The 26,818-nt window shown below is 45.8% G+C and overlaps 2 protein-coding genes across 7 annotated transcripts in view; one reads left to right on the forward strand and one right to left on the reverse strand.

The window, feature by feature from the left end:
• LOC147150902 (uncharacterized) overlaps positions 1-26,818 on the reverse strand; it is a 57,045-nt gene that overhangs the window by 27,812 nt on the left and 2,415 nt on the right. For 4 of the 5 annotated variants that reach the window (XM_086023854.1, XM_086023855.1, XM_086023853.1 and 1 more), the window contains one exon: positions 15,451-15,517. In XM_086023854.1, the coding sequence (XP_085879980.1) occupies positions 15,451-15,517 (67 nt within the window). Of the gene's footprint in view, positions 1-13,523; positions 13,632-15,450; positions 15,518-26,818 lie in introns of those variants that run through there. The other variant, XM_086023857.1, reaches the window with a different exon arrangement.
• nwd2 (NACHT and WD repeat domain containing 2) lies at positions 3,709-26,410 on the forward strand. 2 transcript variants are annotated; one of them, XM_086023852.1, is made up of 8 exons: positions 3,709-6,335; positions 6,774-6,945; positions 11,759-11,847; positions 15,870-15,986; positions 18,776-18,979; positions 19,169-19,319; positions 19,820-20,409; positions 20,496-26,410. In XM_086023852.1, the coding sequence occupies exons 2-8, from the start codon at positions 6,795-6,797 to the stop codon at positions 24,390-24,392; spliced, it is 5,199 nt and encodes a 1,732-aa protein (XP_085879978.1). In that variant the 5' UTR covers positions 3,709-6,335; positions 6,774-6,794; the 3' UTR covers positions 24,393-26,410. The 2 variants fall into 2 exon arrangements, with proteins under 2 accessions (XP_085879978.1, XP_085879977.1); XM_086023851.1 differs by having other exon boundaries at positions 3,709-6,065.

The raw sequence follows: 26,818 nt of genomic DNA on the forward strand, positions 1-26,818 counted from the left end.
ATTTTTAGAATTGACTGGTCTACCACTTACCCCATCGATTGAGATCACAAAACATTATACCAGTACAAAATATGCACATTTTTTGTCCAGTTGCGGTCGTAATCGTTACATTCTACACTGTAGTATCTGTGATTATGAATGCGTGTGGCTCGAAAAGGCAGGGCTTGTTCTGGTGAGTGATATGGGAGTCGACGAATGATAGTGTAGAGTTGGCTGTGACGCGAGTCTGTAGTAACGTTAGTCCGTGTGGAAAACATTGCGCAAAATCCTCTGATATTGCAAAAAAAATATTTAAAAATCAAAAATGTTAGGGGAGCGCATCTCGCCACAAAAGATGACGATACGTGGGCTGCAAAACGATTCAAGGAGGGTTCAATTTGAAAGTGGCACGGTTCAATTAAACTCCACTTCGGGGAATTATGATTCGATTCAATACGGTACGGCTCAGTTCGAGAGGGAACGATGAAAAGATTGACTTTTTTGTTGTCATTCCACATCGATTTGAAGGAACTTGTCAGTACTGTAAATGTGCCATATTAAGATATCGCTCTCCAACAAAAGACCATTCCATCTCGATATATTACAAAGTGGAACGATTCAATTTGGTTTTTGATTTTTGATTTTGATTTTTGATTCAGTTTTTGTTACACACCTACTAGATACAAAATTGGGTATGTATGATTAAAAACTCCTCAATAAGTGAGACTGCAAAAAGTCAACTGTGATATGTCGAGGGACCACTGTACTATAAAGCATACAGTAACTACCAGGTTGTTTTTTTTATTTACATTCTCTTTAATTATATTTGAATAAAATACAGGGCTATTTTTTGGATTCAAAAAGTTTTGAAAAACGGTGCGATTTTTTGCTGCAACGATGTGTGTTTACGGCGAAATCGGCATCATCGCTTTTGCTTGCCGTGCGTGTGCAAATGAAGAACGGAAGGAACGAGGAGTTCCACGTGATGGCATGAAACGTGTGGCGATATTGTGCTCGCCAAGCAGCAGACGAATTCCTGGGCTCTTGCCGTTTTCGGCCCTTTGCCGGACATCATCGACTGCCGTTCATTTTTGCTCTTTTTGCTTATAATAAGCACGGCGGACGTTTGTTTCGCGGTCAGCATTCTTCACATGACGACTCAACTCAGAAACGAGTCACTACCCTCCCTTGGTCTTGTTTGCCCTCAACCATCAATTCCCAAAACGCACAAGTCTCCTTTTCACCTTGAGCAAAATCCCGAGCCGCCAGGCGGTCAGCCGGAGCCGAGCTTTCTCACAGCCCCGAGCCCCCTCTGCATCGCTCTGACAACACCGGGGTGCCGAAATTGCTCTCGCATTCCTCCACCAAGGAGCTCGTGTTCACAACACAACGCTGTAATCAGAATTTGGGACAGCCACCCGACAAAACAGAACAACAACAACAACAACAGCAACAACAAAAAACAGCCTCCAACGTGCCGGGGAGAGACAGAAAGCTCACATGTGCGCACATGCGCTTGCCAACATACAAAGTGGAGACGGTCGGGTAAAATGCGCCCAGTGATTTCTTCAGGGAGCTATTTTTAGAAGCACACTACTCTTCATTGAATGTAATCATGGGCGAGTCTCGAGGAGGAGCCTTTTTTTTTTTTTTTTGCAGCCACAACGGATAATCACGACCGTGTGTCTGCAAACCTGAGATGGATCAGTTTCTACTTTTAGCTTATTTCTAATGCCAGGTTTGCGGCCCATTTCAATCGAACTAATAAGAAGCAAAATGGGCGCCAGGAAGCGCACGTTCATTGGAGGCTTTGCAAAATGGCCATTTGTCATTTGTCCCATGAAATTGCATTCATGCCTTCGGGGGATGTAACGATTCATCAAGCCCCGATTCAATTCGATTTTTCAGTTCCCGATTTCGATTCCATTTTGTCACATTTTTTTTTAACAAAATGAATGACTCAAAAAAAAAAGCAAAAAGTAAAAGTAAAATATGTTTTTATTTGAACATCTGCATTTGGTCGACAGTAACGTTTGTAATTTTACAAAAAAAGCTGAGAACTCATTTTGACTGTTTGAACTGCATTTTTGTTTGTGCCAGAACTAAGATAAATAAATGTACAATAGATTTGACTGTTATCCTTACAAATTTTGTGATCAAAACTTCTATACCAATTTTTCTTTTTACGTCGATGCATATTTTAACCAGTTTAAATCGATTTTAAAGCGATTTTCGATGAATCGTTTCATCCCTAATGTCTACCCAACAGTCTGTTAGCTTCGTTTCGTAGCGTTTCTCATGGGTACACTCCTTTTTTTTTTTTTTTTTCTCCAATCACATTTCAGCCTCTATGTGTTGCCATGTAAATATAATCTACACTGGGCCTTCAGAATCGGTAGTTAGGACGCATGTAACTTCAACTAAGACAGCAACGAGACCGTTCGTTTAAAATGGTCTTTGCAATACTATGTTTTGTGCGCCCCCATTAGTATAAAGACGGTATTGCATTTGAGGAATACGAATCAAGCGGCAAAACTCCACTTGTTTTGATCCACCGTCTCAGGGAGCGGCCATTTTGCCTTGCACTGCCACTTGCTGTCAATTGTGTAACAGAAGCGGGCCAGGAGGCAGAAATTTTGGGGAGCGGGTTTCTATTTGCGAGCGTCGATGATCTGCCCCAGTATTTGGCAAGCTAAGGTAGCTAAGGCTAACAAGAGAGCCAATAGAGACTCATCTGTCAGTGCGCCAAAGTGTCCTGCGGGAGCTCATTAGCTTCCAATTCTGCCTGGAATAAATGGCGCGCCGCGTCCCTCGGCTTATTCTCTCATCGTGTCCTCGTCATTTGCGGCATGCTTCAGATGGCAAGCCAAACGCGGCGCGTCCAAAAGCATTTCAATCCCACGGTGTTACATCCACTTTCCACAAGCAACGCATGTTGAGCCAGGAAAAGAGCCCAAACTGGCCGTCCACCAAAGCGCCTCACTTTTTGAGAGTATGCGGGGGTAGGGGAGGCGAGGCGAGGTGGGCGGCACCATCTGCCACTCCTTCACAATTAGCCCTCTCAGCGGCGCTACGCGGCGTCCGGACAGCCCCGACCCACCTGCGGAGGCTGAAAGTTGAACTTCAACTAGAAGCACTGCGCTCTCTGCGCCACAACGCACCAAAGATGTGCTCACGTGAAAAATTCAAGCGCGTGGAAAGAGCAGCGTTACGAGCCGCGTGAGTTCGTGCATTCCGCGTTTCACTCGGAAGCATCAGATGAGATATCAAGGAACTGGCACATCTGCACCGGGGGGGGGTTTGCTCACATATGCCACACATGCACGGTGTCTTCGTTTTTTTTTTTTTTCTCCCTCAGCTAAAACGCTTAATTAAAAGATTTGAGGCCGAACGCGAGCAACGGGATGTACGTTGGAAGCTCCGAAGACTACAAAGGAGACCGCATCCGCGTGAGTCGAGATCGGCGGGGAGCAAGTGCGGATCAGAGCGCAATCCTCGCCTTACTGCCGCACGCCGGCACGAGGCGGAACATTTTGCTCAGGGAAATTCCGAATGGCTTGAAATCCGCATGAAATGGAATCGCGGTGAGCTGTGATCCTTGACACTTGGCACGTTGCGGCTTTCAAGAGAAGAAGCTCAGCCAGCGCGCTGGAGACACAGGGAAGAATTGTACTTGTCGCCGATCAAAGACTCTTCGCAAAAAGCGCGGGGACATTGAACTTTCAGGCGGAACCGAGGGTCTGTGTGTCCTTTCGTCGCCTTTCTGTGACTCTTCCAGTCTCTCTCTTGCAACTTCACGCCCACTCGCAACGGCTAAGTACTCTTTGATGAATTTTTAGGCGTTCCCAAGATCTCAGTGTCATTGAACCAGGAAATATATTAGGCAGAGGTGGGCATTTTACTATCAGTTGGACAGTCCGTCATTCATTTCGTCAGTCCGAACGCCCACCCAAGACCCCCCAAAAAAAATCTGCCAGCAAAACTGGCGTCCGTCCGTCTGTACTTGAGCCGGTTAGTGGCGATCACTCCGACGGCTGAAAATCCACTTCAGTCCGTCCTTATTAAAAAAATCGGCCCGTCATTTCTCACTCGTCAGCAAAAATGCCCACGTCTGCTATTCGGTTCTTAATGGACAAATTCCACTGCTGCTAAAGTTTGACTTGGAAGTACGTTACTGTCAGGCTTCGACTTGGCAAGTTTACACTTGAATTTGTGCAAGTGCATTTTCCACGACTGATCTCTATTCCACAATGACTCACAAATGAAATCAAGCCAGGTGACGTTTCATGGCATTGAGAAAGCAGAGGTGTGGACAGTGGAGCGTTACGCTCCTTCCTCTACAAATCAATTAGCGGCAAAAGGTCACAGCGGGAGCTCAAACAAAAGTGCTAATTGGCCGGCGATGAAAGGAGCTCCTTGCGGCCCCAAATAGCCACAAAATAACTTTCGCCAGCTGCCGTCTTGGCCGCAAAGGAGCCAGCGGTGGTGGAGTTTCCAAGATGCCCTCGAAAACTGTTTTGTCGTGCACAGGTTGCTTCTCTTGAACTCCAATTCCACGGACCCGGGTGCCGTTTCGTTGTGTTGCGGCATCTCCCGGGGCTTGGCTTGCAAGGAGTCTTGTCGGACGTGTGAATGTAAACACGGGGAGGGGAGGGTATGACTGATTTGTTGTTTTTCCTTTTTGTGCCGACTCCCGAGTGAAGTCTACGAACGGCGCGCGGACGTTGCGGCGCGAGAGGATTTTGCAAGCATGACTAAAAACCAACGGATTGCCAACGTCAAGCACATTGCATGAGACTGGATGAATATTTAAGGAGCAGCGAGGCAAGGCAAGGCAAGGCTTTCGTTTCCATGGCGCGTTTCAGACTAAGCTCACTCTCAAGGAACATTTAAAAGCAGTTACAAACAAAAGAGTCGAGGACATTTAAGACCAAAATGACTAACATAACGTACAGTGCAAGAGCAGGGTTTTGAAGAATGTGATTTTCAAAATCTTTCCTTCATCAGAGGTATGGAAAAAGAGCAACGTTTTGAACCTTTACATTCGGGGCTGACTTCACTTCTGCTGTCCGTTTATTCCATTTGTGTGCAGCGTAACAATACAATACAATACAATTTTATTCACATAGCGCGTTTCATAACAGCTGGAGCTGTAACAAAGCACTTGACCGTTAAAAGAATCAAGTCTACCGGAGATAAAAGCATGGGGAGGTTTCTTACGGTCTGCTCGCAGCACGCAAGCCTTCAGTCTGGAAAAGTTTTCAGCTGATTAAAGGGTGATTGACTTGAATTGAGAGCAGAGCGCCAGAACATTGATTTAAAAAAAATACAAAAAATAAATCCTACCGGTTGTCCTACAGCCAGGAAAAACTAAATAGATCTTTCTCATTTCCATGTCGAGAAATGCTCAAAGGAGGATCGCCTTCCGTTTTTGCCACACTATGTAATGTAATGAGATAGATACGTTTTGATTGTGAACTGCTTCATATGATAACATTTGCTGTTATGTAGCATTTTTTTTCTTTAGTATTGTTGACTTCTATAATTGCAACGTGATACTAGTGGTAGTAAGGACCAAACGCACTGCCCGCCACTGCTTTTAAACAGTTGGCTTACCAGGTTGAAGGTTCCTCCATCAAGCTTGACATCCAAATCTAAGCTTGATCACAAGCCATCCTTTGGCTTTCAAAGTAAAATAGCAAGTCCACACTTGCAATTGCTAAAATAACGATTCCTCTAGCATGGAACTCGACGTTTTGCGTGCACGAAACGTTCACGTGCAAAATCACACCGTTTGTTTCCACATCCGAAGGTGCAGTCCATGTTGAGCGTTCCCCGCAAAGCGATACGAACTTTATTTTGAAAAGCCACATCACTTCCGTCTCTATTTTGGACGAGCTGACGTCTCTCTGGGCGCCTGCCAGAGCTCGCCCGGCTCGCAGAGGCAGCAGGATGCGACGGGGTGCAGCCCAGCGAGCGGCGACACACCTCCCGTCCCGCGAGCACCCTGATGGGCCTTTTTGTCGTGCTCTTGTCGCCCTCGACGCTCGGATCCAACCGGAAACGGCGAAATGAAGCGGATGAATGTGAGCACCGAGAGCGCTGTTGAGCCTGACTTGCAGCATCACTTGTCCTCCCTGGATGCGGCGCCTCGCTGCTTTTCGGGGGATTTCATGTAGAGTTGATCCGACAACTTTTCGTCCTATTGTTGCCTCTTTTTTTTTTTTTTTTTTTTTCCCCTAAACAAACATTGCCGGATTGAGCAACTCTTGGAAAACCGGCGACTTGCCTGCACCTGTTCCCGGCGGAATAAGCACCCTCGGTGGTTATTCGGCTTTGCAAGCATCCTCTCTGGGGTGTGCGAAAACGGTCGATGCTTGCCTTGCTCATCCGTTCCAGTTGTGTGTCGTCTCGTTGCGTTTTTTTTTTTTTTTTTGCTCTGTTTATCGTGAAAATCCATGCATGCGTCCGAGGACGTGTACACACACGTTACGCATGCACCGTGACGGGAGTGGGCTATACATCCACTTTTATTCCGATCACACCCATGCTGTAGTATTCTGGCACACTAGTGCAAAGCTTGTCTTCATTATACCATCAAATATTACACATTCCACGTTCCAACACGTCGTTGCTGTTTGCATGTGATTCTCCCGCTGCCATGCATGACATCCCCACGCCAAAGTGAATCGCCTTTTTTTTTTCTTCTTCTTCTTCTTCTTCTTCCTTGAAGTTAGTTGATTGGATGAGCCTGCCGCGTCGCGCACTAAAAAGGCGCGTGTGTTTGTGCCCAGCCACGCTGGAAGTCGCCCCCCATGTGGCCGTCGGGAGTGGGCAGCCGGCAGCCTTGCCCGCGGGAGTCGGCGCTGCGCAGGGCGGCCATCAGCGGCAACGTCCTGGCCCTGCCGCCTCACCACGTCCCCAGCGGCCGCAGCGTCCGCGTCTTCATCTGCGCCAACCCCGACGGTACGTCAACAGTGGGCGGCCATGCGGCAGCCCTTTTCAAATCTCGCTCCCACGAATCACCTCAGATTCAGCTTGCAGCACTTTAACCACCTGTGGCCGCACAGCCAGCTTTGTGCACTGCAACAATATTTGCCACATCATCGTAGACTAACTTTTTAAAAGCGTGGACATCAAAATCATCGATATTCCACTCTTATATAACTGCTGGGTCAAAATTGACTGAAAAAGCGAACAGCGCAGGGTCCAAAAGGGAGACAGTGCTGGGTTATTGAAAGCCAGGTCATTGGGTTGAGGATTGGACGCAGCACGTTGGGTCAACGTTTTGATCCAACAAGGGCTAAAAATTACACACACTGATGAGGTAAAACTACCAAGAAATGGGTTCCCGGGTTAGCGGTATAGCTGTGGTTGGAAATAATAACCGTCTTGAGGCTTTACACAATCAGGATTTTGGAGCCGATCGCCGAGTTGAAGAAAAAAGAAAGATAACTGATCATTGCTCCGATCAGAAGATGGAACAATCGATCCAGTCTATTTAAATAATTTGTTAATTTACTGTACAGTCGCTATTCGCAGGTGATTGGGACCGGCCGGCGCACAAATAGCCGAAATGTACATATAATTGACTCTCATTGAAATGCGTTGGGGAAAAATAACAATCAAACCGTAAAAATTGTAGCAAAAAACGCTGCTGAAAATTCAATGCACAGAAAAGAGAAAAATATTGGGGGGAAAAAGTTTTTTAAAAATCTGGCTCTATATGCTGAGAATTTTTGGATTAGTACCAATGCCTGCACAGAACGTCCCTGCAAGTGAACGAGATTGTGTTCGCTCTGTCTTGTCTCTGATCAACGACGTCGTTTTCGATCGGCAGATTATAACTGATCGCTTTGCATCAACATGAAAAATATCTGCCGATCCAATCCAGCCGATCCGATCTGTGTAAAACTTACTGAATTTATTCGCAACAAGAAGAAGCAGCAGCAAGTTTAGCAAAGCATACAACGCCGGGTCGGCTCACTCGCATTTCAAGGCGCCACCGTAGATTGGCCTGGCGACACAAAAAGGCTGAAATCTGATTGGACAAAATTACAAACCTAAAATGCACATCCCGTAAGGACGAGCACCCCAAGAGGAACACAGCAAAATGAAGAAAAAATCCAAGTGACAGCGCACCTCTTCCCACGTCACGTCGCGCATCAAATTAGAATGCTTCGAACGAACCTCGTGTTGATGCAAAGAACAGGGCGTTCCTTTTCGACGTGATGTATTTAGCACTCAACAGCTGCTAGCGCAGATGTTAGACAGACTGACATTGGCTCCACCGCTCACATACAAATGCGGTTGTAGGCAGCGGGAGCAGGGGGCTTTCCCTGTCCCCTTTACGACACAGAAGGCAAGCGGTAGACACCGACCGAGTAATCGGCTCGCCCATTAAATCTGCCAATTATGGCCCTTCAAACATCGGCCAAAATCATCTGCCAAACTGCCGATGTTTGCCGATTATTTTTACCTTTACGCTTACAGCAGTTGACGCAGCAAGTGACACTGGCCTCATTATTTACGACACATAAATCTAGACAATGACCGTGTACTGTATTCTTGTATACATATCGCAGGATTTGTTGATCAGGTCATTCTATGGACCTGTCATTCGAAACAAAGCCAATCCTAATTTGCACAAGCAATGCTTAGGTGAGCAATGTAAGGTGTGCAAGGAATTGACCTTATTTAATTGAGCTCCGCTATTTCTTCCACTAGAGAATAGTGAAAACCCACATATAATTGACCCCCATTGAAATGCAATGGCGGGAAAAAAAAAAAGAGTTACTTTCCGATTATATATTTTTGTATTTAATCGTCCGATTAACGGGTAATGCATTTTTTTTTTCTGCCAAAAAATTTCTATCGGGCCCTGGCAAGCAGCGCCTCAATCACCTTAAGTCAACAGGCAAGCACAGCAGATGCGCTTGGGAGTCGCCGCGGCGTTGAGAAAAACCTGCGGGACTCTGGAGATGCAGGAACATCTGGCCTTCATGGATGGCTGCTCTACGCCTCCTCACTCCGCCTTCAGCATCCTCCGGGTCATCTGCTATTGATTTGCTCACTGGCTTTGCGTTTGCATCACTGCAGAGCCTCCACGCCGAAGACGGTGATGCTCTGGACGCTTGGATTTGAACGTTAGGACGCCAAATGTCCAGCTATACAAATAACGTCGAATAATAACGCTGGTCAACAGCACATTTCAAGCACAGATGGCTTTACGTTTCCCTTCAAGTTACGATTGACGCTGATTTTTAAACCGCTTGACTTTTTTTCCCTAGCACATCAGGTTTGTGAGATATTTTCATTTTTTGTTCTGAAGTTTGACCCTAGAAAAGCTTGCGCAACACGTATTTTACCATGCGTTGTCATTTATAGCGATTATGTTTCAGACAAAAAATTCCACCTGTTGCTGAACCCTACCCTTCAGTACTAACTATATTACTTTTTTAAATTATATGATAGTTTATTGCAACAAACGTGACAAAGACCCGGGAACATCAAACAAAATCACATTGAAATCATTCTTAATTAAGTGAGTGAGACAAGTGAGTCACGCCTCTGTGAAAACTTGCCAGCGTGGGTTAACATCACAACTAAGATTGTTACAGGATGTCATTAACCCCGTTACTTAAAAAAAAAAAAATCTCTGGTCCAATTTAGAACGTTGAACCTGGAGTTTGACATCCATGAAAGAGTTAATAATCTTCGACATCATAGTCAGATCAAAAAAATGCACGGCGATGAGTTAGGGACTGACGATCAAGAGAAGACGTGAGAAGACGTCGCTTTTTCAGAAACGTTTATTCTCAAGTCACAAATGTTATTATTGGCATAGTCAAAATGTGCAACAAAACATTTTGCATTAGCGAATCTTAATGATGAATACAATAAAAAAAATAAATTAATTAATTAAAAAAAAAAGCTTAGGGGCCAAGTACGGACCTTTGAGGCACACCAGAGGTGCCCTCAATTAATTCCAAATTTGGATTTCAAATTCTTACTGAACATTTTTGCTAACAATTTGTTGACCAGTGTTATTAATTTGACTTGGTGTTAAAGTGCTTCCTGACTGACAAATGCCCCAATTTAAGTTCTTTTTTTTTTTTTTTTTTTTTTAACTCTGACGTCAAGCCGACTGATCTGTCACTTCACAAAGCGCGTTTTTGTCTCGCATCGTCGTCCGTCGTGCCTTGAATTCCAAGCGCACCGTACATCGGGTGACGATAACTCACCCTCGACAGTTTAATCTGAGAGCTTTCAAACACAAAATGATGAAGATGTTTATGATTCCTCGCAGTGTTCCTGTGATGGAAGGAGATGCGCCGCTGCAGCCACTTACTGCACATTATCGCCGCGCTTCAATGTGACATTTTGCTGGCCAGCTGTGGGCAGATGCATGTCTGGACGCAGCCCCGAGCTTTGCTAAAGATAGACGAGTGAAAGCTACGTCAGACTCGATTTGCCGGCGTGGCCCCGCTCACTCTGCGTGTGTGCACGCTTGCGGGGCGAGGGGCGTTCCGTGCAGGTCTCCCTGTCGGCCATGTTTTGTTTGAACTGTCCATCCGCGCCCTCCGGGGAAAGAGACTGGGCTTGTCCAAATAGATTACAGCAAGCGTTTGGAGAGGCGGAAAAACTGAGAGGGGAGAAAAGTGGGACACGGCACGGACAAGGCGTGCGCTCTCACTGTCGGACATTTCAACTCAACATGCCGATATGATCGGTGCCTGGCAGCAGCTAGCTGCGGTTAGCGTTTTTCACGGGAAAAAAAAAAAAAAAAAGCAGGACGCAATGTCAAACATGTCTATGGATATATTGAAGTCGCCAGCGGTTACCAGCAGCTCACGCTGAATTTGATCGGGAACCGACTTTCATTGCCTGTTGCCACAGCGGCCACAGAGCATTGACAATGCTACGGTCGCAGACCGCTCGCTGTACACATTTACGCACAGAGCCGCATTTACTGGCTGGCGAATGATGTCGGCCGTGTGCACCCCCGCAACGGCGCAAACCGCCCATTTTTAGCTCCGTCAATGGCAGCCAAAAGAGAACCTCTTGGCAGACACTTTAGAGCATTTTGACGGATCTTTCAAGGCTCACAGAAGATTGTGTTTCAGGAAAATGTCAACACAGAAACTACCGTAGGAATGATTAGACTCTCTTCTTTCATCACAAAAAAATGTTTTTTACCTCATTTATTTATTTATTTTTTTTAGTAATCGGCAGTAGAATATGTGATGGTTTGACCCAAGTCACAGATTTTGCACAAAAAATGCAGAAAACTGTTTTTTTTGGTGAAAAGCTACATTTCATGCACAACAGTGGCTTTGCTTCTAATCATTTTTGCTTTAGTGACACCTCAAACATCTGAACATTCGTTTTCTCTCAGAAAATACTGACAGCAACAATAAAATTGTGCTTTTGATCAATCATGTTTTTGGAACGTGGAAAACAATTTTACCTTTCACAAACTTTACAAACTATTTTCACGCCATTTAGTTGTAGTAGTATTTAGTAGTGTGTGTTCATGCATTGTGCCATACATGTGAGTCTGTGTGTGTGTACATTAAGTCATCGCTTCTTCTTCTAAATGTAAATAATCTTGGTCATCTTTTGTGACACTCTTTGTAGTAGACTTAACGTGAAAAGCACTCACCAATCAATCACCAGCTGTTCATAACGGATTTGCGCCGGTCACAAAAATAGAAACCCTCTATCTCGTTGCCATAGAAGCAAAGGGTAAAGCTTCTCCTCTCCCCTTTGCTTTCAGACACAGAGGCAGAAAGGAATGCACTGAAAGAGCACGTCTACCCCAAACTACGGGACTTCTGCAGGGAGAACTACGGCATTGAATTCCAGGTTAGTCACATTTGCTGTGATTTGCCCGTCACGCTCCCGAGGCTGCCTTTCACGTCAAAGAGACTTGTCAGTTTTACATGTGACGTACTCGGGACCTGAAAGGACCCCCGGCCCCGCACACGTCCGTCCCCGGATCGTTTAGACCGGACAGAAGGCCAGCCGAGATAAGGCGCCTGCCTGGCGACGAAGGTTGGCACGCATCTCGCCGCGGATAAGGCACAATGACGTGAGGGCTTTTCCCCGTTGTCATCGCCCGGCAGCCGGCGTCACTCTCCCTTTCGTTCGCTCTATCGCCGCGGCCATCCAGCGCATTTGCATTGCAAATCGACATCGGCATGCGCGGAGAGATTGCGATCAGAGTTTGTTCGACAAATCCAGGAGAGCCCTCGAGCCAGCGGGAGATTTGGCCTTCAGATAGTTCTTAGAAACGCGAGGAGCGATTTGCGCGTGACGCCAGCTCGCATTCATTCTTATTTTATGTCGGATTGCAATTCCCGCGTTTGGCTCTTGTGTTGAACATAACCTTCGGAGGGTCATTTTGGAGCGTATTCAATTGTGCAGCTCTTGTATTAACTCCTTCACTGCTGCAGACGATTATATTCGTCAGCTGGAATCCACTCCAACGGAGTATGTGTGGTATCAACAGAGTATACGTTATGTCGCAATAGCTCGTAGAAAGTGCGTGTCGCGATCGTGAGAAAGGATGACGCAGTTCATGGAGTGAATGACGAACATCATGTAAAAAAGCCACTGCCGTTCAAGTCGAGCCATGCAGTGAGTCAGTTGTATATCTGTAAATAAATTATTATTCTGCCATTAAAAGTCCTTTCTGGTGTCACAAAAGCAAAACTTATTATTATTGACATGTCTATTGTCACCAAAAGCTTCTTTTCTCCGCTTAATGCTCAGAAAATTGTGCTTTTGGTGAAACCAATCAATGTTGTACTGCTGATTACTAAAGGATATAAAAAGCTGGAAACAAACATCCACTTCAGGGCTCGGCAACCTTGAGCCACAAAATCCTTTTGACATCTAAAGAAGTGAGGATATCACTGCAATTAAAGCCAAATTGAAATGATCTACCTGCAGCGCACCAAAAACGTCATCTGCTTCTGTGTTCCATCACCATTTTAGCAGATGTGGAGTGTGCGGTCAGATGCAAGGTTATTAGAGTTAACAAAAACGAACTGCAACTAAAACATTTCTGTTAGCAAAATAAAATAAACACTCAAATTCTTTTGAAAAAAAAAAAAAAAAAAAAAACTACCAAAAACTAGCTATAATAATTCTCGTGAACATGTACTTTATCAATTGTATCGTTTACTATCGCCAATGAGGCTTGGCGGCTCATTTATAAGGAAGGCCAAAGTTGTTTGACAAATGGAGTTTACTTTCTTGTACAGTACAGTGACATTTTCTTTTAATCTTGCTTTATACAAATACTCCTTATATTTAAAAAAAAAAAAAAACTAAAACTAATACTAAAACTAATGATACTAACACAAATGAAGAATTTTCAGAAAAAAATTAAAACTAATAAAAACTAACAAACCTGCTCTAAAAAAAATAACGAATTTACAAAAGTAAAAAAAAAAAAAAACTGAAAAACTTTTCTAACGCTGGTCAGCTGTCAACTTGAATTAAAAAGGACTGTTTCAATTTTTTGACAGTATTTATTTCACCTGGCGAAAGTGTTTTTTCGCTCCTGAAGCTCAACGTGCAGCGTCGGCACATCATGGCCGAAGACGTCGCCTTTCTTTTCACACACGACTGGAGGCTGTCAACTGTTCAGAATAGGCATCACGTAGCACAAAGGATTGTGTTTTCTTCTTTCCTCTGAGCAATTGTTTTTAAGCAAGCAAGTCCTAATTAAGAGTTGCGCGCCTGCATTCAAATTGATAGATTTTTATAGACGCAGCAGATCGCAGGCGTCTGAAAAGGCTCAAGCTTATTTATCGGCATGGCAGGTTCCTTTTTGTCATAAAAAGAACACTCTGCAACAATTAAAGCGTCTGTTTTCCGCGGCATGTGGCGATGGGACTTAACACTTGTGGCCAAGAAAACATGTTGAACAGGAAACGGCACGGACGTTTGGCACCGCGTCTCTCGGCGCGACACATTCGGGAGCCCTGGCGACAGGAAGACAACGGCAGACAGAATTCCACAATCGCTGGCGTGCGTGACGTAGGACGGCGCGATGACGCCAAGCCAAGGCAAATGTGCAAAGACGCTTTTGGCGTGCGGCCACGTGCCCGTCTGGTGATTCAGCTGGCTGTCATGATGCATGAGCGTGAAATGATTTATGCGGAAGAGCTGCAAGTGCTTGCAACACCCCCCCCCCACACAAGAGCGAAAGCCACACCACGTGACAAGTTGGCACCTCGGTGGAAACCCGTTTACGACAGCGGGATTAGGAATCGCTGCAGCGGCGGGAGTCAAATTGCTCATCATCCTTTGCTTTGATTTCATATTCATGTGCCATCGCAACAAGGCGTTGCACGCACACGATCCACAATCGCGCCCGCCCGTCTCTTTCCGGCGGCACACACTGACACACATATGCTAGGTCGCCTGATGAAATCCGAGTCTCCCCGCTCCCTCGCCACTTGACTCACTTTCCTCCCAGAATCAAAATGCTTTCTGAGGACGGAGCAGGGTGAGGACGATGCCCAGAGCCAAAGGTGGGCAAGGTGAGCCGGCGCAGGGGCAAAAGGCGGCATCCTATCAGGGGCAGCATCTGGCTGCCCAAACGCATTTAAAAAAAAAAAGAAAAAAAAAAGAAAAACACCAAAATTTCTCTCTATATCTATATTTATATATCTATATTTATCTATATATATATACACCCCCCCCCCCACACACACACACAATAAAGCGAAGCGTTTTTTAAATAAAAACAAAGAAAGACAGAAAAATTAAGTTGTACGAAGATTCCGAAATGATTTGAACATTCCATGAACTGATGAAGCCTACTCGGATTAGAGGTGAAACATCCTCTAGGACAAACACAGCAGCCCAGTTGCGAACTACTCAAAGGCCCGAGAATGAAATGACTTTGATGACGAAGAATATCCACAAGCATACTTCTCCTTCAGTAATAAACGGGATGTACAGTATTTCCCTCCTACATGCTACGAAGGAGAAGCTTACCATATCTTGAAGTTGGCGACATGTTTTTTTTTTTTTTTGCCTGAAACCTTTTCTCGGTGAGGGAGATTTGCACCTCTCGCCTGATTTCACGCCCTTTCTTCTTGGGCTTCATGGGCATTATCCCGATGCTTAATAGTCTAACATTCAATAAACGGGGAGTGGGGGGGGGGGGTTGACTTTTCCTGCATATGACCTGCCGCAGGCAAACTTCTTCCAAGGGCGTCAGAAAGCCGCTTAGCAGAATCTGCTTCAGCTCTTACGTAAGCAACCATAGTTGAGGGCAAGAGTGGGAGAGTGCTATCGAAGGGAAGGATTGGCAAATTGGCATGAAGGAAAAAAGGGGGATGGAGGCTGCCAAATCCTGTCTCACAGGAGCCCTCTCCATTTAAAACAACAACAACAACAACCTTCAAATAAATTTGCTCTTAGCCTCAATTATGCCTCCCCGCTTACCTTGAATTCCTGCCTCGCTTCCGCACTGCCCATTTTTCGCCTTCATCCACCTTTCCATTCCTCAGTCCTGCAATGAAGAGCAACGATCACGGCACAAATTGAATCCGCCTATTCTCTCTGCTGAATAGACACGACTATTAATTTGGCTCCTGATTACAACGCGGCCTCGCAGTCGCCTGCTAGAACCCGGCGGACACCCGTCATAAACTCGCTCCATTTCCTCCCCCGGCCGCGGCTCGCCAGCACGGGGCCCGTCGCGAGGGCAGATAAGTGACACTGATACGCCGTGACTGATGTGGCGAGCTGCGAGCCTCCTCCAAATCGATCTATAATCTGCCCAGGGCTGCGGCGGCGTCAGAGTCGACCCTGCTCGGCAATCTTTCAATTGTCAACCAATTTTTTTGCTTTTTCTTTGTCAGGTGGTGGACCTCTACTGGGGCGTGGACCCAGAGGAGTGGGACAGTCCGGAGCTGCAGCGGCTCCGGATGAAGCTGCTGGAGGACTGTCTGAAGACGTCGGCGGGGCCGTGCTTCGTTGTGAGTAGCGCAAGCTAAAAATGACACTTAGGTACAAATGAGTAATGTGACGGCGGCGGCAAATTTAGGTTGGGGAAAGGGCCAAAGGGGGATGGGGGAGAAAGGCAGAGATGACAGGTAGAGTAATGGATGCTGAATTATTCAAATAGAACAGATCTTTTTCTGGAGGTGAGGTGGAGAGGTAATGCATTATTGGTAGGACAGTCATATCCCAGCACTCTTGAGAACATAATCCCCCTTCCCCTGACTGACTTTTGTCTCCATGCCTGTGCTATCGGTAGATTTCAATTGCATCACATGACATTCAATTACACCATGTCATGTGACCTTCCTGACGCGTAACATGCTCATTGAGGGGTGTACCGAAAACCAGTTTGAATCAGAAGTCGTTTTTGACTTCACCAGACCATTACACACTACACTAACATACATCCCTCGTATAAAAAGTTATCAACCGGTTTGATACCGTTGATGATTTGCTGTTTCTTTGAATGCAGTTAACTTGAATCGTTTGGCCTTTGGAGAGCTTTTATGTTGTTGAAAATGAATAAACACTAAGGATACAATCGTACCACATTGAAGCAAACCGTGATCCCCACTGACTCGCAACAGAATCTTTATCGTCCCACTTGAAAATGTATCGTTGTTGAATCGTACCGCACCGCATTGACATGTACGTATCGAATTGTCTTTTATTGGAGAGATGCCTAACCCGTGTGCTAACGTCTACGATTTCTAAATGGTCGCAGTGCGGAAAACATTCAGGGATTTCCCAGATAACCTTGGTTGCATCCAACGTGTTAATCACCTCATAATTCTCAAAAGGTCTCTCTGTGACAAATACTCTTTTGTCCTTGTGCGCTTCAAACAACGACTGCGACGGAGGGCAATGACATTGCCGGTAATACAAGTCAGATGCCGTCGGGCTAAATGTTGAGTTGAAAAGAAGAGGCGCAATCTCCGCTTTCGCTTTCACGTTGGTCAGCCCGCAACCTCCACACCTTAACCCTGATTGACCCGAGCATTGTCGTACCAGCGTTGAGCCAAATAGACCCGAAGCACATAACACAAAGCATCGAAGATATAAAAAGGACTACAAAGCCCTGTTCGAATGCCAGCTTTTTGTTATATGAGACTTATTTATTTTGGTCTCATTTTTTATAGAGGAAAACCCCTGGTACATGAAAAAGGGAGTGTAGACTTTTTATAACCGCTGTAGCTCCTTTTTCCCCGTCGTATCCACCTTTACTGATCCGTTTTCCTTCCGTACCGGCTAAATTCCTTGCGCCTACCTCGGCAGCGCTCATGATACCCAATCTCTTGATTTTGTCACACATAATCCTGAAAAGGTTCCTCAATTGAAATTACAAAGTGTGTGTGAGCCTTTAGATGTGTTTTATGAGCGGCATCAAGCTCCCCCCCCCCCACCACACACACACGTGACCATCACGTGACACACCTGGACGAGGGGGCTTTTGTCTAATCTGTCAATAAAGGTTTCCATGGTGATTGCAAGGGTTGGCATGGTGATGGGAAGCATGACAATGAGCCACAACTGTCGTTTCTTCTTCTTCTCCTCCCTTCTTCAGCTCCCCGACGGTCTCCAATTCCCACGCGTAAATAAATACTCGATAAACGCCTCAAGGACGCGTCTCAGCTTCGGCGCTTCCACTCTCCGCTTTTTCTCCCATCTGCCAGTGAAAGAAGATAGTTGGGGATAGAGTAACCTTGATTTTCTTTTCTTTCTGCTTCCGCCCCGCATTATGTTGAGTGTGATGTAAGGCTAACATGATCGCCCTTGTCCAGGAGGTTTGACCCCAAAGGTGGAAAGCAATCTATCTGCATTCCAAATTCCAGCGGAGGAGCAAATCATTCACTGGAAGCTTGAGCGGGATGTCATTGTTGCACATCAGTTGCCGCTCAAGAGCATGAATCTGATCAATATCTACTCATTTGGTGATTGATGCAGCAAGGCATTTTTTGTTTTTAACTGCTTTCCTCTGCAGGCTCATAAGGAAGATGAAGGCTGTAGCTGGACAGTAAAAATCCTGGCACAGTGGAGGGCTTGTCTCATTTCTGGCATTTTCTTGCCGATTTCATCTCTGGATTCTCTCGCACTGATTTCATTCCTTTGAAATGAGTGCAGCATGGACGCATGTCAATATCACAGAGGAGGCTGCAGAAATCGAACTTTATCCGCCGCGTTCTCTGCGTCTTGCTCCCGCTGTTATTGCCAAGGCAACCAGTGCAAGGCCGACCTGTCGGTGCTCTGAGGCACTCTCGCCAACCAGCATAGTTTTCCAGTCCCCTGACTTGGAGTTTTGTGCCTTTGCCCCGAGGCTAGAAGTGTGCTGCTACACAGGATGTAAAGATCAGCCAGTCGTGTCGTGGAAGGCTTCATTTCTCGCTCAGGTTGTCCTTGAATGTGGTGCATGAAGCATATCAAGGAATCACCCGGGTCATCGAAGCGGATACCAAATAAGCTGTCACTCAAAAGTATGCACTGAAGCACCGACATGTTTAGCAGTGAATTATTACATATGACGATTACACAAAGAGATTGTGAGGAGAGGTTGTGCAACGATGATGAAGACGGAGGCGGTGGTGATGATGATAATAACCAAGTGGCCCACACACTTCCCCTCACAAATCCACATTAGCATATCTAACTGCTACATTCGGCCTAGTGCTATCATTTCTACACATGAGTGAGATCTGTCCTTAATTTAATTGCCACTGACTGATTGCTTGCCTTGGTGACCTCGTCCTGTCCTTTTGTCTTCCTTCAGGGTTTGGTGGGAGAGAAGTACGGCACCATTCGAGTGCCAGGAGAGGTGGAATCGGCAGAGTTTGAGATGATCCTGGATGCCGCAGTGGAGGCCGGGCTGGACACACACATCTTGGACGAGTGGTACTGCAGGGATGAAAACTCTGTGCCACCCGCATACTACCTCAAACCCAAAGCCCAAATGCTTAAGAACTACCAGAACTCAGTGAGTGCATCTACGGGCGAACCTCAGAAAATAAACGCTCGACACTGATTGTTTTCCCAACTACAGCGCATGACGCGTACTTCCAAATCATGTTTAGCCTCAATATTCACATGTCAAGCAATTCTGCATGTGACACAAGTCTGCAGGGTGAAGACAATCTGTCCTTTCCCTGCCTGCCATCCAACTTAGATGGAGTCCAGCGGTGCAACCAAAACCAAGAATGACAAGGCCTGGAGGAAAGTGTCGGAGGAGATCAAGCGCATCTTCCGTACGGCAGTTCTGCAGCTTCAAGAAAAGGGGACAATGCCGAGCACTCAGGCCAAGAAATTCCTTTGCTCTGGTGAGTTTCAGGTCTGCCATTTCACCATTTAAGAAGGCATCTAAGTCCTCCTAATTTATCGTTGTTTTCAATGGAGATTCATGTGCCATCTCCTGGAAGGCCCAACTTTTCCATCCAAACTTGGGTCTCTTGTAATTAGTGTGCCACCGTGTGAAGAAAACTACACAGGAGACACTGGCAGAATTTCAGTCAGCAGGCTCTTTGTTGGAGAGCCTCTTTTACATTCCATTCACTGTTATCATCTTTGGCTCTTTTTAAATGAGGCTCAAGGGATCAATGTAATCACTGGCAAAAATGGTTACGAAAGCTTTTCAGATTATCTCCTGAAAGAACTCTGTTAGACTCATATCTGAGGATGTCGGGCGGTATACTTAAACTACAACTTAAGCACGTTCTAATTGGCAGTTTTAGGGAAAGAGTAGCTATTTTAGATTTAGTTTAAATTTCCACACGCAGTATGTTGCTGTGTAATATTTTCTTTCGTTTTCTTCTCATTGCAGCCTTGGAAGACGAATTAGACTTTGCCCTCGGAAAACAAACTCCTGCCTTTCTCAGGAAATGCGTTTGCTACATTCGCAAGATTTCAAACTTTGACCGCTTTGCAAAACTCCCAGAGATGACCCGCTACATGGACATTGTGATGAGCGGCGACCGCATCATGCGCAACCAGGAGGCCTACGAGCGCTTGCTGAAGGTGCGGGACGAGTTCATACCAACGGTGGTGGCCGCGTCTAACCTTCGTGTTTACTCCTCGGTCACGCACTGCGACATGAAGCTAGGCTACTCGCAGGAAGTGGAGAGCCACTACGTGGAGGGACTATGTAAACAATTCTATGAGGATATGGTGGATATAATTCAGGCCACAGTCCAGCAGAACTTTGACACAGAGGCAGACCCGCTGTATGATGAGATCTTGCAGCACCTGTCCCTGTGTAAAGCCTACTCAGCACTGCATGAGTACAAGACAGAGTCCTTGGATTACGTGCAGGAGTACCTGTTACCATCTAAGGGGAGTAGGATGAGTCCGCTTGTAGTGCATGGGGGACCCTGCACAGGAAAGACATTGCTACTTGCAGAAGTGGCCAAACAGGTGAGACATTTTCAGTATCATTTCAACAGAAGATCAGGCGCTAAGGAATCTCAAACACTCAAACATCTTTCAACACTGTCTTTCAGGCCTACGCATGGCTCCAGAAAGAGATGGGCCCCGAAACAGATCCCGTGGTTATTGTCCGTTTCATCGGTTCCAGTCAACCTTCCACAGACTTGCGCACCCTTCTCCAGAGCATCTGTGAACAGATTGCAATAAACTACCGCTGCCTGATTCACTTTTTGCCTAACAAAATCCAGGAAATGAGGGAGCTCCTCATCAACCTGCTAGGAGAATCCTCCTTTCACAGGCCCTTGGTCATCATTCTGGACGCCCTGGAGCAGCTGTCAGATGCTGATGAAGCTCGCAAGCTGTGGTGGCTTCCAATTCAACTCCCTCGGACAGTCCGCGTCATAGTGTCAACATTGCCCAATAAACATGGAATCTTGCAGAAGCTCCGACATGTTATACATGATGAGGACAATTATGTGGAATTAATACAGAGGGACCGCAAGGTCTGCAGCCAGACCTTAAAGCAACAATTACTTGGTGTAAAGAGAAAGGTCACCTCGGGCCAACAAATCTACGTCAACGAGGCCCTAGCAAAGTGCACATTGCCGATGTTTGTGAACTTAATTTACAGAGAGGTGGTGCACTGGAGGTCTCACAAAGACGTGGATGAGAAATCCCTGTGCTCCACAGTACACGAAAGCATAGAACAGTTATTCTATTCAGTCGAGAACAAGTTGGGCCAACGATTTGTCTTTAGAGCATTAGGTTATATCACCATGGCCAAAGCAGGGTTAACTGAGATTGAGCTGGAGGACATCCTTTCCCTGGACAACATTGTCCTTGGTGATGTCATTGTGGTATCTTACCTCAAAAATCCCTTAAGGATTTCTTGTGACTTGGTGGCAAGGCTCAAAGAGGAGCTGGAAGGTTATCTCGTGGAACGTCAGGTGCGTAACGTCACCCTGATGGTCTGGGCCAACAGGCATCTGCATCTCATTGCCCAGAAACTGTACCTGAGCAACGAGGAAGACGTCCATCAAATGCACAGCCTTCTAGCAGAATACTTCCTGGGGGCGTGGTCAGGGGGCAGGAAGAAAATCTTCACGTATGACAACAATCATTTTACGTCCCAAAATATATCACACCACAAAAATCCCCACCATCAACAATCCCATGAGAAAACATCATCTGACAAGTATTCGTATGACAGGCAAACTCCAGAGCAGCCTTGGGTCTTCCAGTGCAACCTTCTGGAGCCTGATATTTTCTTTGTCAACCACAGGAAGATGACAGAGCTGGTGTTCCACCTCACTAGAAGCGGCCGTACTGATGACCTCATGTTTGGTGTCATCATGAACTTCAGCTGGCTGTACACAATGATCAAGATCGGACAGTTTGAAAAGGCTTTAAATGATATCGACTTGGCTTACAGCTACACCCAAGAAAAAGAGCTGAAGTTTCTCGCCACCACTCTGCGCAGCATCAAGGTCAAGGTATTGAAAAACCCAGCATCGCTTTCTGCAGAACTGCAGCAAAGGCTTTTGCCAGTTGTCACCTCCCTGCCCAAACTTCGACATCTCCTTTTGGAGTGCGACAAGGACGGTCCCAAGTACTGCTCGATTGTGCCTCTTCACTCCTCAATGGATGTCACTTACAGTCCCGAGAGGCTACCTTTGAGCTCGAGTTACATGCATATTGTGGAAATTTTGCCCACCCTAGCGCCAAACATAGTCCTCGTAGCCCTTGAAGATGGGTCTGTCAGCACATGGGACGTCGAGAGTAGACAACTGCTACGGCAGATCGACACCGCGAGATCCGTTGTGCTGGGAATCAGGTTAACCACCGATGAGAAATATTTAGTGGTGGCCACCACTAAAAACACACTTCTTATTTATGATAATCATAAATCCTGCCTATTATCAGAAGTTGAAATCAAGGGGTCCAAACACGGCGGCGTCACCGGTGGAGTGGCCTTCATCAACGGCTTTACTTTGTCAACTCACCATGCCTTAGCCTGGCTCGAGGCCAGTAAAGATGTCAACGTCATTGACTTACTGTACGGCTGGCCTCTCTATCAGTTCCATTGCTGGTACGAGGTGACTTGTGTCCAGTGCTCACCAGATGGAATGTATGCCTTCTGTGGACAGTACCTCAACACTGCATCCATCTTTCATCTGGGAAATGGGGACAAGTTGGCCACTGTTACCTCTGAGTTTTCGGGGGGGTTTGTTAAGTCCATTCTTGTCCTAGACACGGTCAACCAAATGGTGATGATTGACAATGAGGGGAGTCTGTCAGTGTGGAACACCAAAGAGATCACCAACCCACGTCTGATGGAGGATTACGACTGCAGAGGAGATGACAGCGAAGTGGTGAGCATTGAGCTTTCGGAAGACCAGCGCTCAATTCTGCTCTGCAAGGCCAGAAGTATTGAGGTTCTCGATACAAAGGTATGGAAAATGGTGGAGAAGTTTAAAGCAAAACGTAGCGAGCGCTTTGTAGCTGCCGTTCTTTCCAAGAACGGACAAAGTATCGTGGCCTCAATGGAGAACACCTCTTCCATCTTTGTGTGGAGGAGGGACAGCGGGCAATGCATGGCGAGCCTGATCGAGATATCAGGGGCCATTGTCAAACTCATCAAATCAGTCCACCACAACCTGCTGCTTTCTGTTGCCAGCAGTGGAGTGCTGTCAGTCTGGGACATCGACATCATCACAGCGATGTCCAATATTGACAAAACAGGCAAGAAGATCCAGACATTGCAGTTGTCCGGCAGAGAGGATTACGTGTTTACCATGGATGGTTCGGAAGCAGTCCACAAGTGGAACTTCAGCACTGGATTTATAGAAACGGTCTTTAAGCATGAGGGCATAGTGGAGAACTGTGTGCTAACCTCCTCAGGGGATCTCATGGTGACTTCAGATGACAAGTGCAGTCAATACATCTGGCAAACCGTCAGTGGGGAGAACATTTTTCGCATCAATGGACAGAGAATATCCCAGCTGCTCATCACCCATAACGACCAGTTTGTTGTGTCACTCTGTGAACAAAACGCCTCAAGAGTCTGGAGACTAGCCACAGGACACAAAGTGTGCAACATCTTGGTCACCCTCCAGAATGCTCTGATCACCACAGCCAACACATTTCTCGTGGGCACCTCCAAAAACAAGCTCCTCGCCGTCAGCTTGTGGTCGGGCAGCGTATCCAAGAAGTTTGTGTGCGATGACGGCATCACCATTGTCAACTTCAAACTTATTCCTGACTGCCCTGACTGCGTCGTGTTCATCACATCCACAGAGACCGTCTTCATCTGGAGCGTGGCAGACGAGGCTGTCTGCAGGCGCGTCCAGTTGCCGGCCAGCTTCCTTAAAAATCTCGAGGACTTCCAGATCTCACCCAACGGCAAACAAGGAATTGTGTCCAAAGGTGACGAGAATATTAACGTGCTGGACCTACACAGTGGGAAGCTGAGGCTCGTCCATGCCGCCGGTATAATCTGGCGCCAGAAATTATCACGGGACGGCCGTTATCTCGTATACGTCTGCTTTCGTAACTGCGACGAGGATGACGACGCCGGGGTCGTGTCCAATCTGATTGTGATGCGACTTGCCGACGGGAAGAGTATTGGCACGTGCTCCTTGTACAAGACGCCCACTTTCCTTTCACTCTCCCAGAGAGCTCTGAACATCATCATCGGCTTTGAGGACGGCAGCATCGGCACGTACACGGTGGTGGACCGCGTAGACGCCGCCCTCAAGATCAAGATAGCCACGTCCAACAGCCGACAGATTGTCAACAATGCTTCGCAGAAGGTCCGTCCCAAATGTGGCAATCATTCCTTTAAGACTATTGCCGACTGCATTTGGAGGGAATCCACAGAGGTTTTCTCCAGGGACAGCCCGATCAATGTGTCTGACTCCGGCGAAGGTGAGTCGACTACGCCTACAAAAAAGACAGAGCTGCTGCAGTGAGAAAAAGAAGAGCGGAGATGTGTGACGAGGTTCGGAATCTCTGGAGGGTTGTAGTTGACTCTTGTTTACAGCCACGTGATTCAGCTGCAAATGTCAGGCGCCTGACTATCTATCCTATCCAGTTGTACCGTTTTAATTCATTTCACATTTAGACGCTCGGAATAAATAACACGTTAACGTAAGATGGAAGCAAATTCTATGAGATGCGAGTTTGCCATGATGTGTCCTTTTAGCATTTGAAGAACAAATGATTTCAATGTATTTGTGACAGAACACTGTCCAAGCCATTCCAGTCATCTTTGCCACTCTTATTGTCCATTATGTTTATTTACATTGTGTACGTCATGCCATCGCATTCTGCAGTAAGAATACATTTTATTTTCTTCACATCAGATGGTATGTGCAACAAACAAACACGTACATGTCTCTTTTCGGCTGCTGCAATTTGTGCAACTCTTTAAAATGTTAAGTTGTGCTTAATGCAATCAAAGTGAGTGCCTGGAATTTCTAAATGTCTTTATGTGCAGACTACAAGATTTATGAAAATGCAGGGAATTTGTAAACACAGTACGGTATGGACACACACACAAAAACGCGAGCCGCGCGTCGCGTTGCTCTTTGTCACAACAGTTGTGGAAACTTTGTGGAGCGTTGACTGTGACTTTGCAGTTCCAGTCCCGTATGAGCTGTATGTTTTCAAGGGGAACACCACGAAGGAGCAGTCAGTGTAGCATAGCACCACACAAAGTCACGCCTTATTCTGTGTACTTGCTTTGGGTCTAGTGGAATTCAAGTGTCGAAATAGAAAAGGACAGCGACTCATTGCCCGTTGTTTCACTGAAACAATTTGGCCCTGTGCATATGTATTTACTGTAGCAGTTTAGACACAAGGTGGAAGCACTTTATTGGTGGTTTGTGAGAAATAAGTTGATATATTCCAATTGTATTAGATTATTATTATTATTATTTTTTTTTTGGTAGATGTAGCGTTTGTCTTAACACAATTTTTAAACAGAATTTGCCTACAGAAACAAATAGGATGTCCAGGTACGTTTGGCTGTTTAAAATGAAAGATGGTAATTTCACATGTGGTAGATACTGTAATTGTTAGTAGTAGTACAAGAACAAATCGTATATTGAATTGCAGAGTGTACTTTCGGTAAGGCCGATGTTGATACGACAAATGCACAACCGCAGTTTTCACGAGCACCTTTACGACAAGGCGAGCTCACAGAATGCACACTGGGTGAAAACGGAATTAGTGGCTCCAGAAGTTGGACGTAGTGTAATGTTGACATATGACAAGTACGAAGCAAAGCCACACACTCTCCTCACCACGACAGACTTCTCAAAGGGCTATTCTAGTACATTTACTCATTTTCGACCGTTAAGACGATGGCCCTTGGATCCTTTTAAACAAGGTAGCAGGATAGAGCTTTAAAATAATTCCCCTCAAGAGTTTCTTAACAAACAAAAAAAAGAAAGAAAGAGAAAATATACTATAATGTGTAATTGCAAAAGTCCCATTTGGTTTAATGAGGCTTGTAATGTAATTATATTGTTGCCAAATTGTTTCAGTGTTGGACTGTAATCTTGTTTATGATCAAGGAAGTGTGCTCTCTCTGTTTAAAAAAAAAAAAAAAGAATAAAAAAAATAAAAAAAGGTTTAAAGAGTCCTGCCCGAATATATTGGAATGCCAATTTAAGCGTATATTTGAATGTGGCCATATGGACGCCCGTAAATGGTATTAACTGTATGTTCAAGTAACTTGAATGACTTTTAATAAGTTCTTTGTTTGCAACTCATAGTTGACATACTGGTGATGAATGTTTCTATGGTATTATTTGTATTGTCCGGATTGATTACCCGTTTAGAGATTTATATTTTCATAAATGTTGTACTTTGTTACAGAGTTACAGAAAAGAAACGTATGTCCCAAGCAATATGAAACTAGTGTGTATGCATTGTTTGTATGGAACATTTTAATGAAATAAAACGGATCACTTTTTTGCCTCCACATGCACGCGACCTCTGGGTCCTTTAATTAACGACGTTGACGTGTCAGTAACACCGAGCACACACACACACACACACACACACACACACACACTTCCTTGTGTATTACACAGCTGCTAAAGCATCTGATAGGCCAGTAATTGCTTGTGTCCGCTTGATGACAAATGCTGGACAAGCATGGTGAATGCGTCCCCAACGCAGGCTGAGATTGTCATTGGTATTAAGCGATGCGTGTGGTTTGCACCTGTGCGGGGAGCTACACACGCTCACACGCTTGCCAACGAATCAAGAATGATTGGCCAATGACATGCCTGGGGCTTTGGGCTGCTGTTTTAATTTCCCGGCGGTGTCACTCGAAGCCAATCTGCGAGTGTGCGCGTGTGGATCCCGTCTCCACGCCAACATCGGG

Source organism: Filicampus tigris, chromosome 2 (genome assembly GCF_054856515.1).
Source record: "Filicampus tigris isolate MCC_2025a chromosome 2, RoL_Ftig_1.0, whole genome shotgun sequence".
Lineage (NCBI taxonomy): Eukaryota > Metazoa > Chordata > Actinopteri > Syngnathiformes > Syngnathidae > Filicampus > Filicampus tigris.

Excerpts from the sequence above, each read along its gene's own strand:
- nwd2 (XM_086023851.1), top strand. Across the intron at positions 6,946-11,758 it reads CATCTGCGCCAACCCCGACG|ACACAGAGGCAGAAAGGAAT; the intron begins GTACGTCAACAG and ends CTTTGCTTTCAG. Across the intron at positions 15,987-18,775 it reads CGGCGGGGCCGTGCTTCGTT|GGTTTGGTGGGAGAGAAGTA; the intron begins GTGAGTAGCGCA and ends GTCTTCCTTCAG.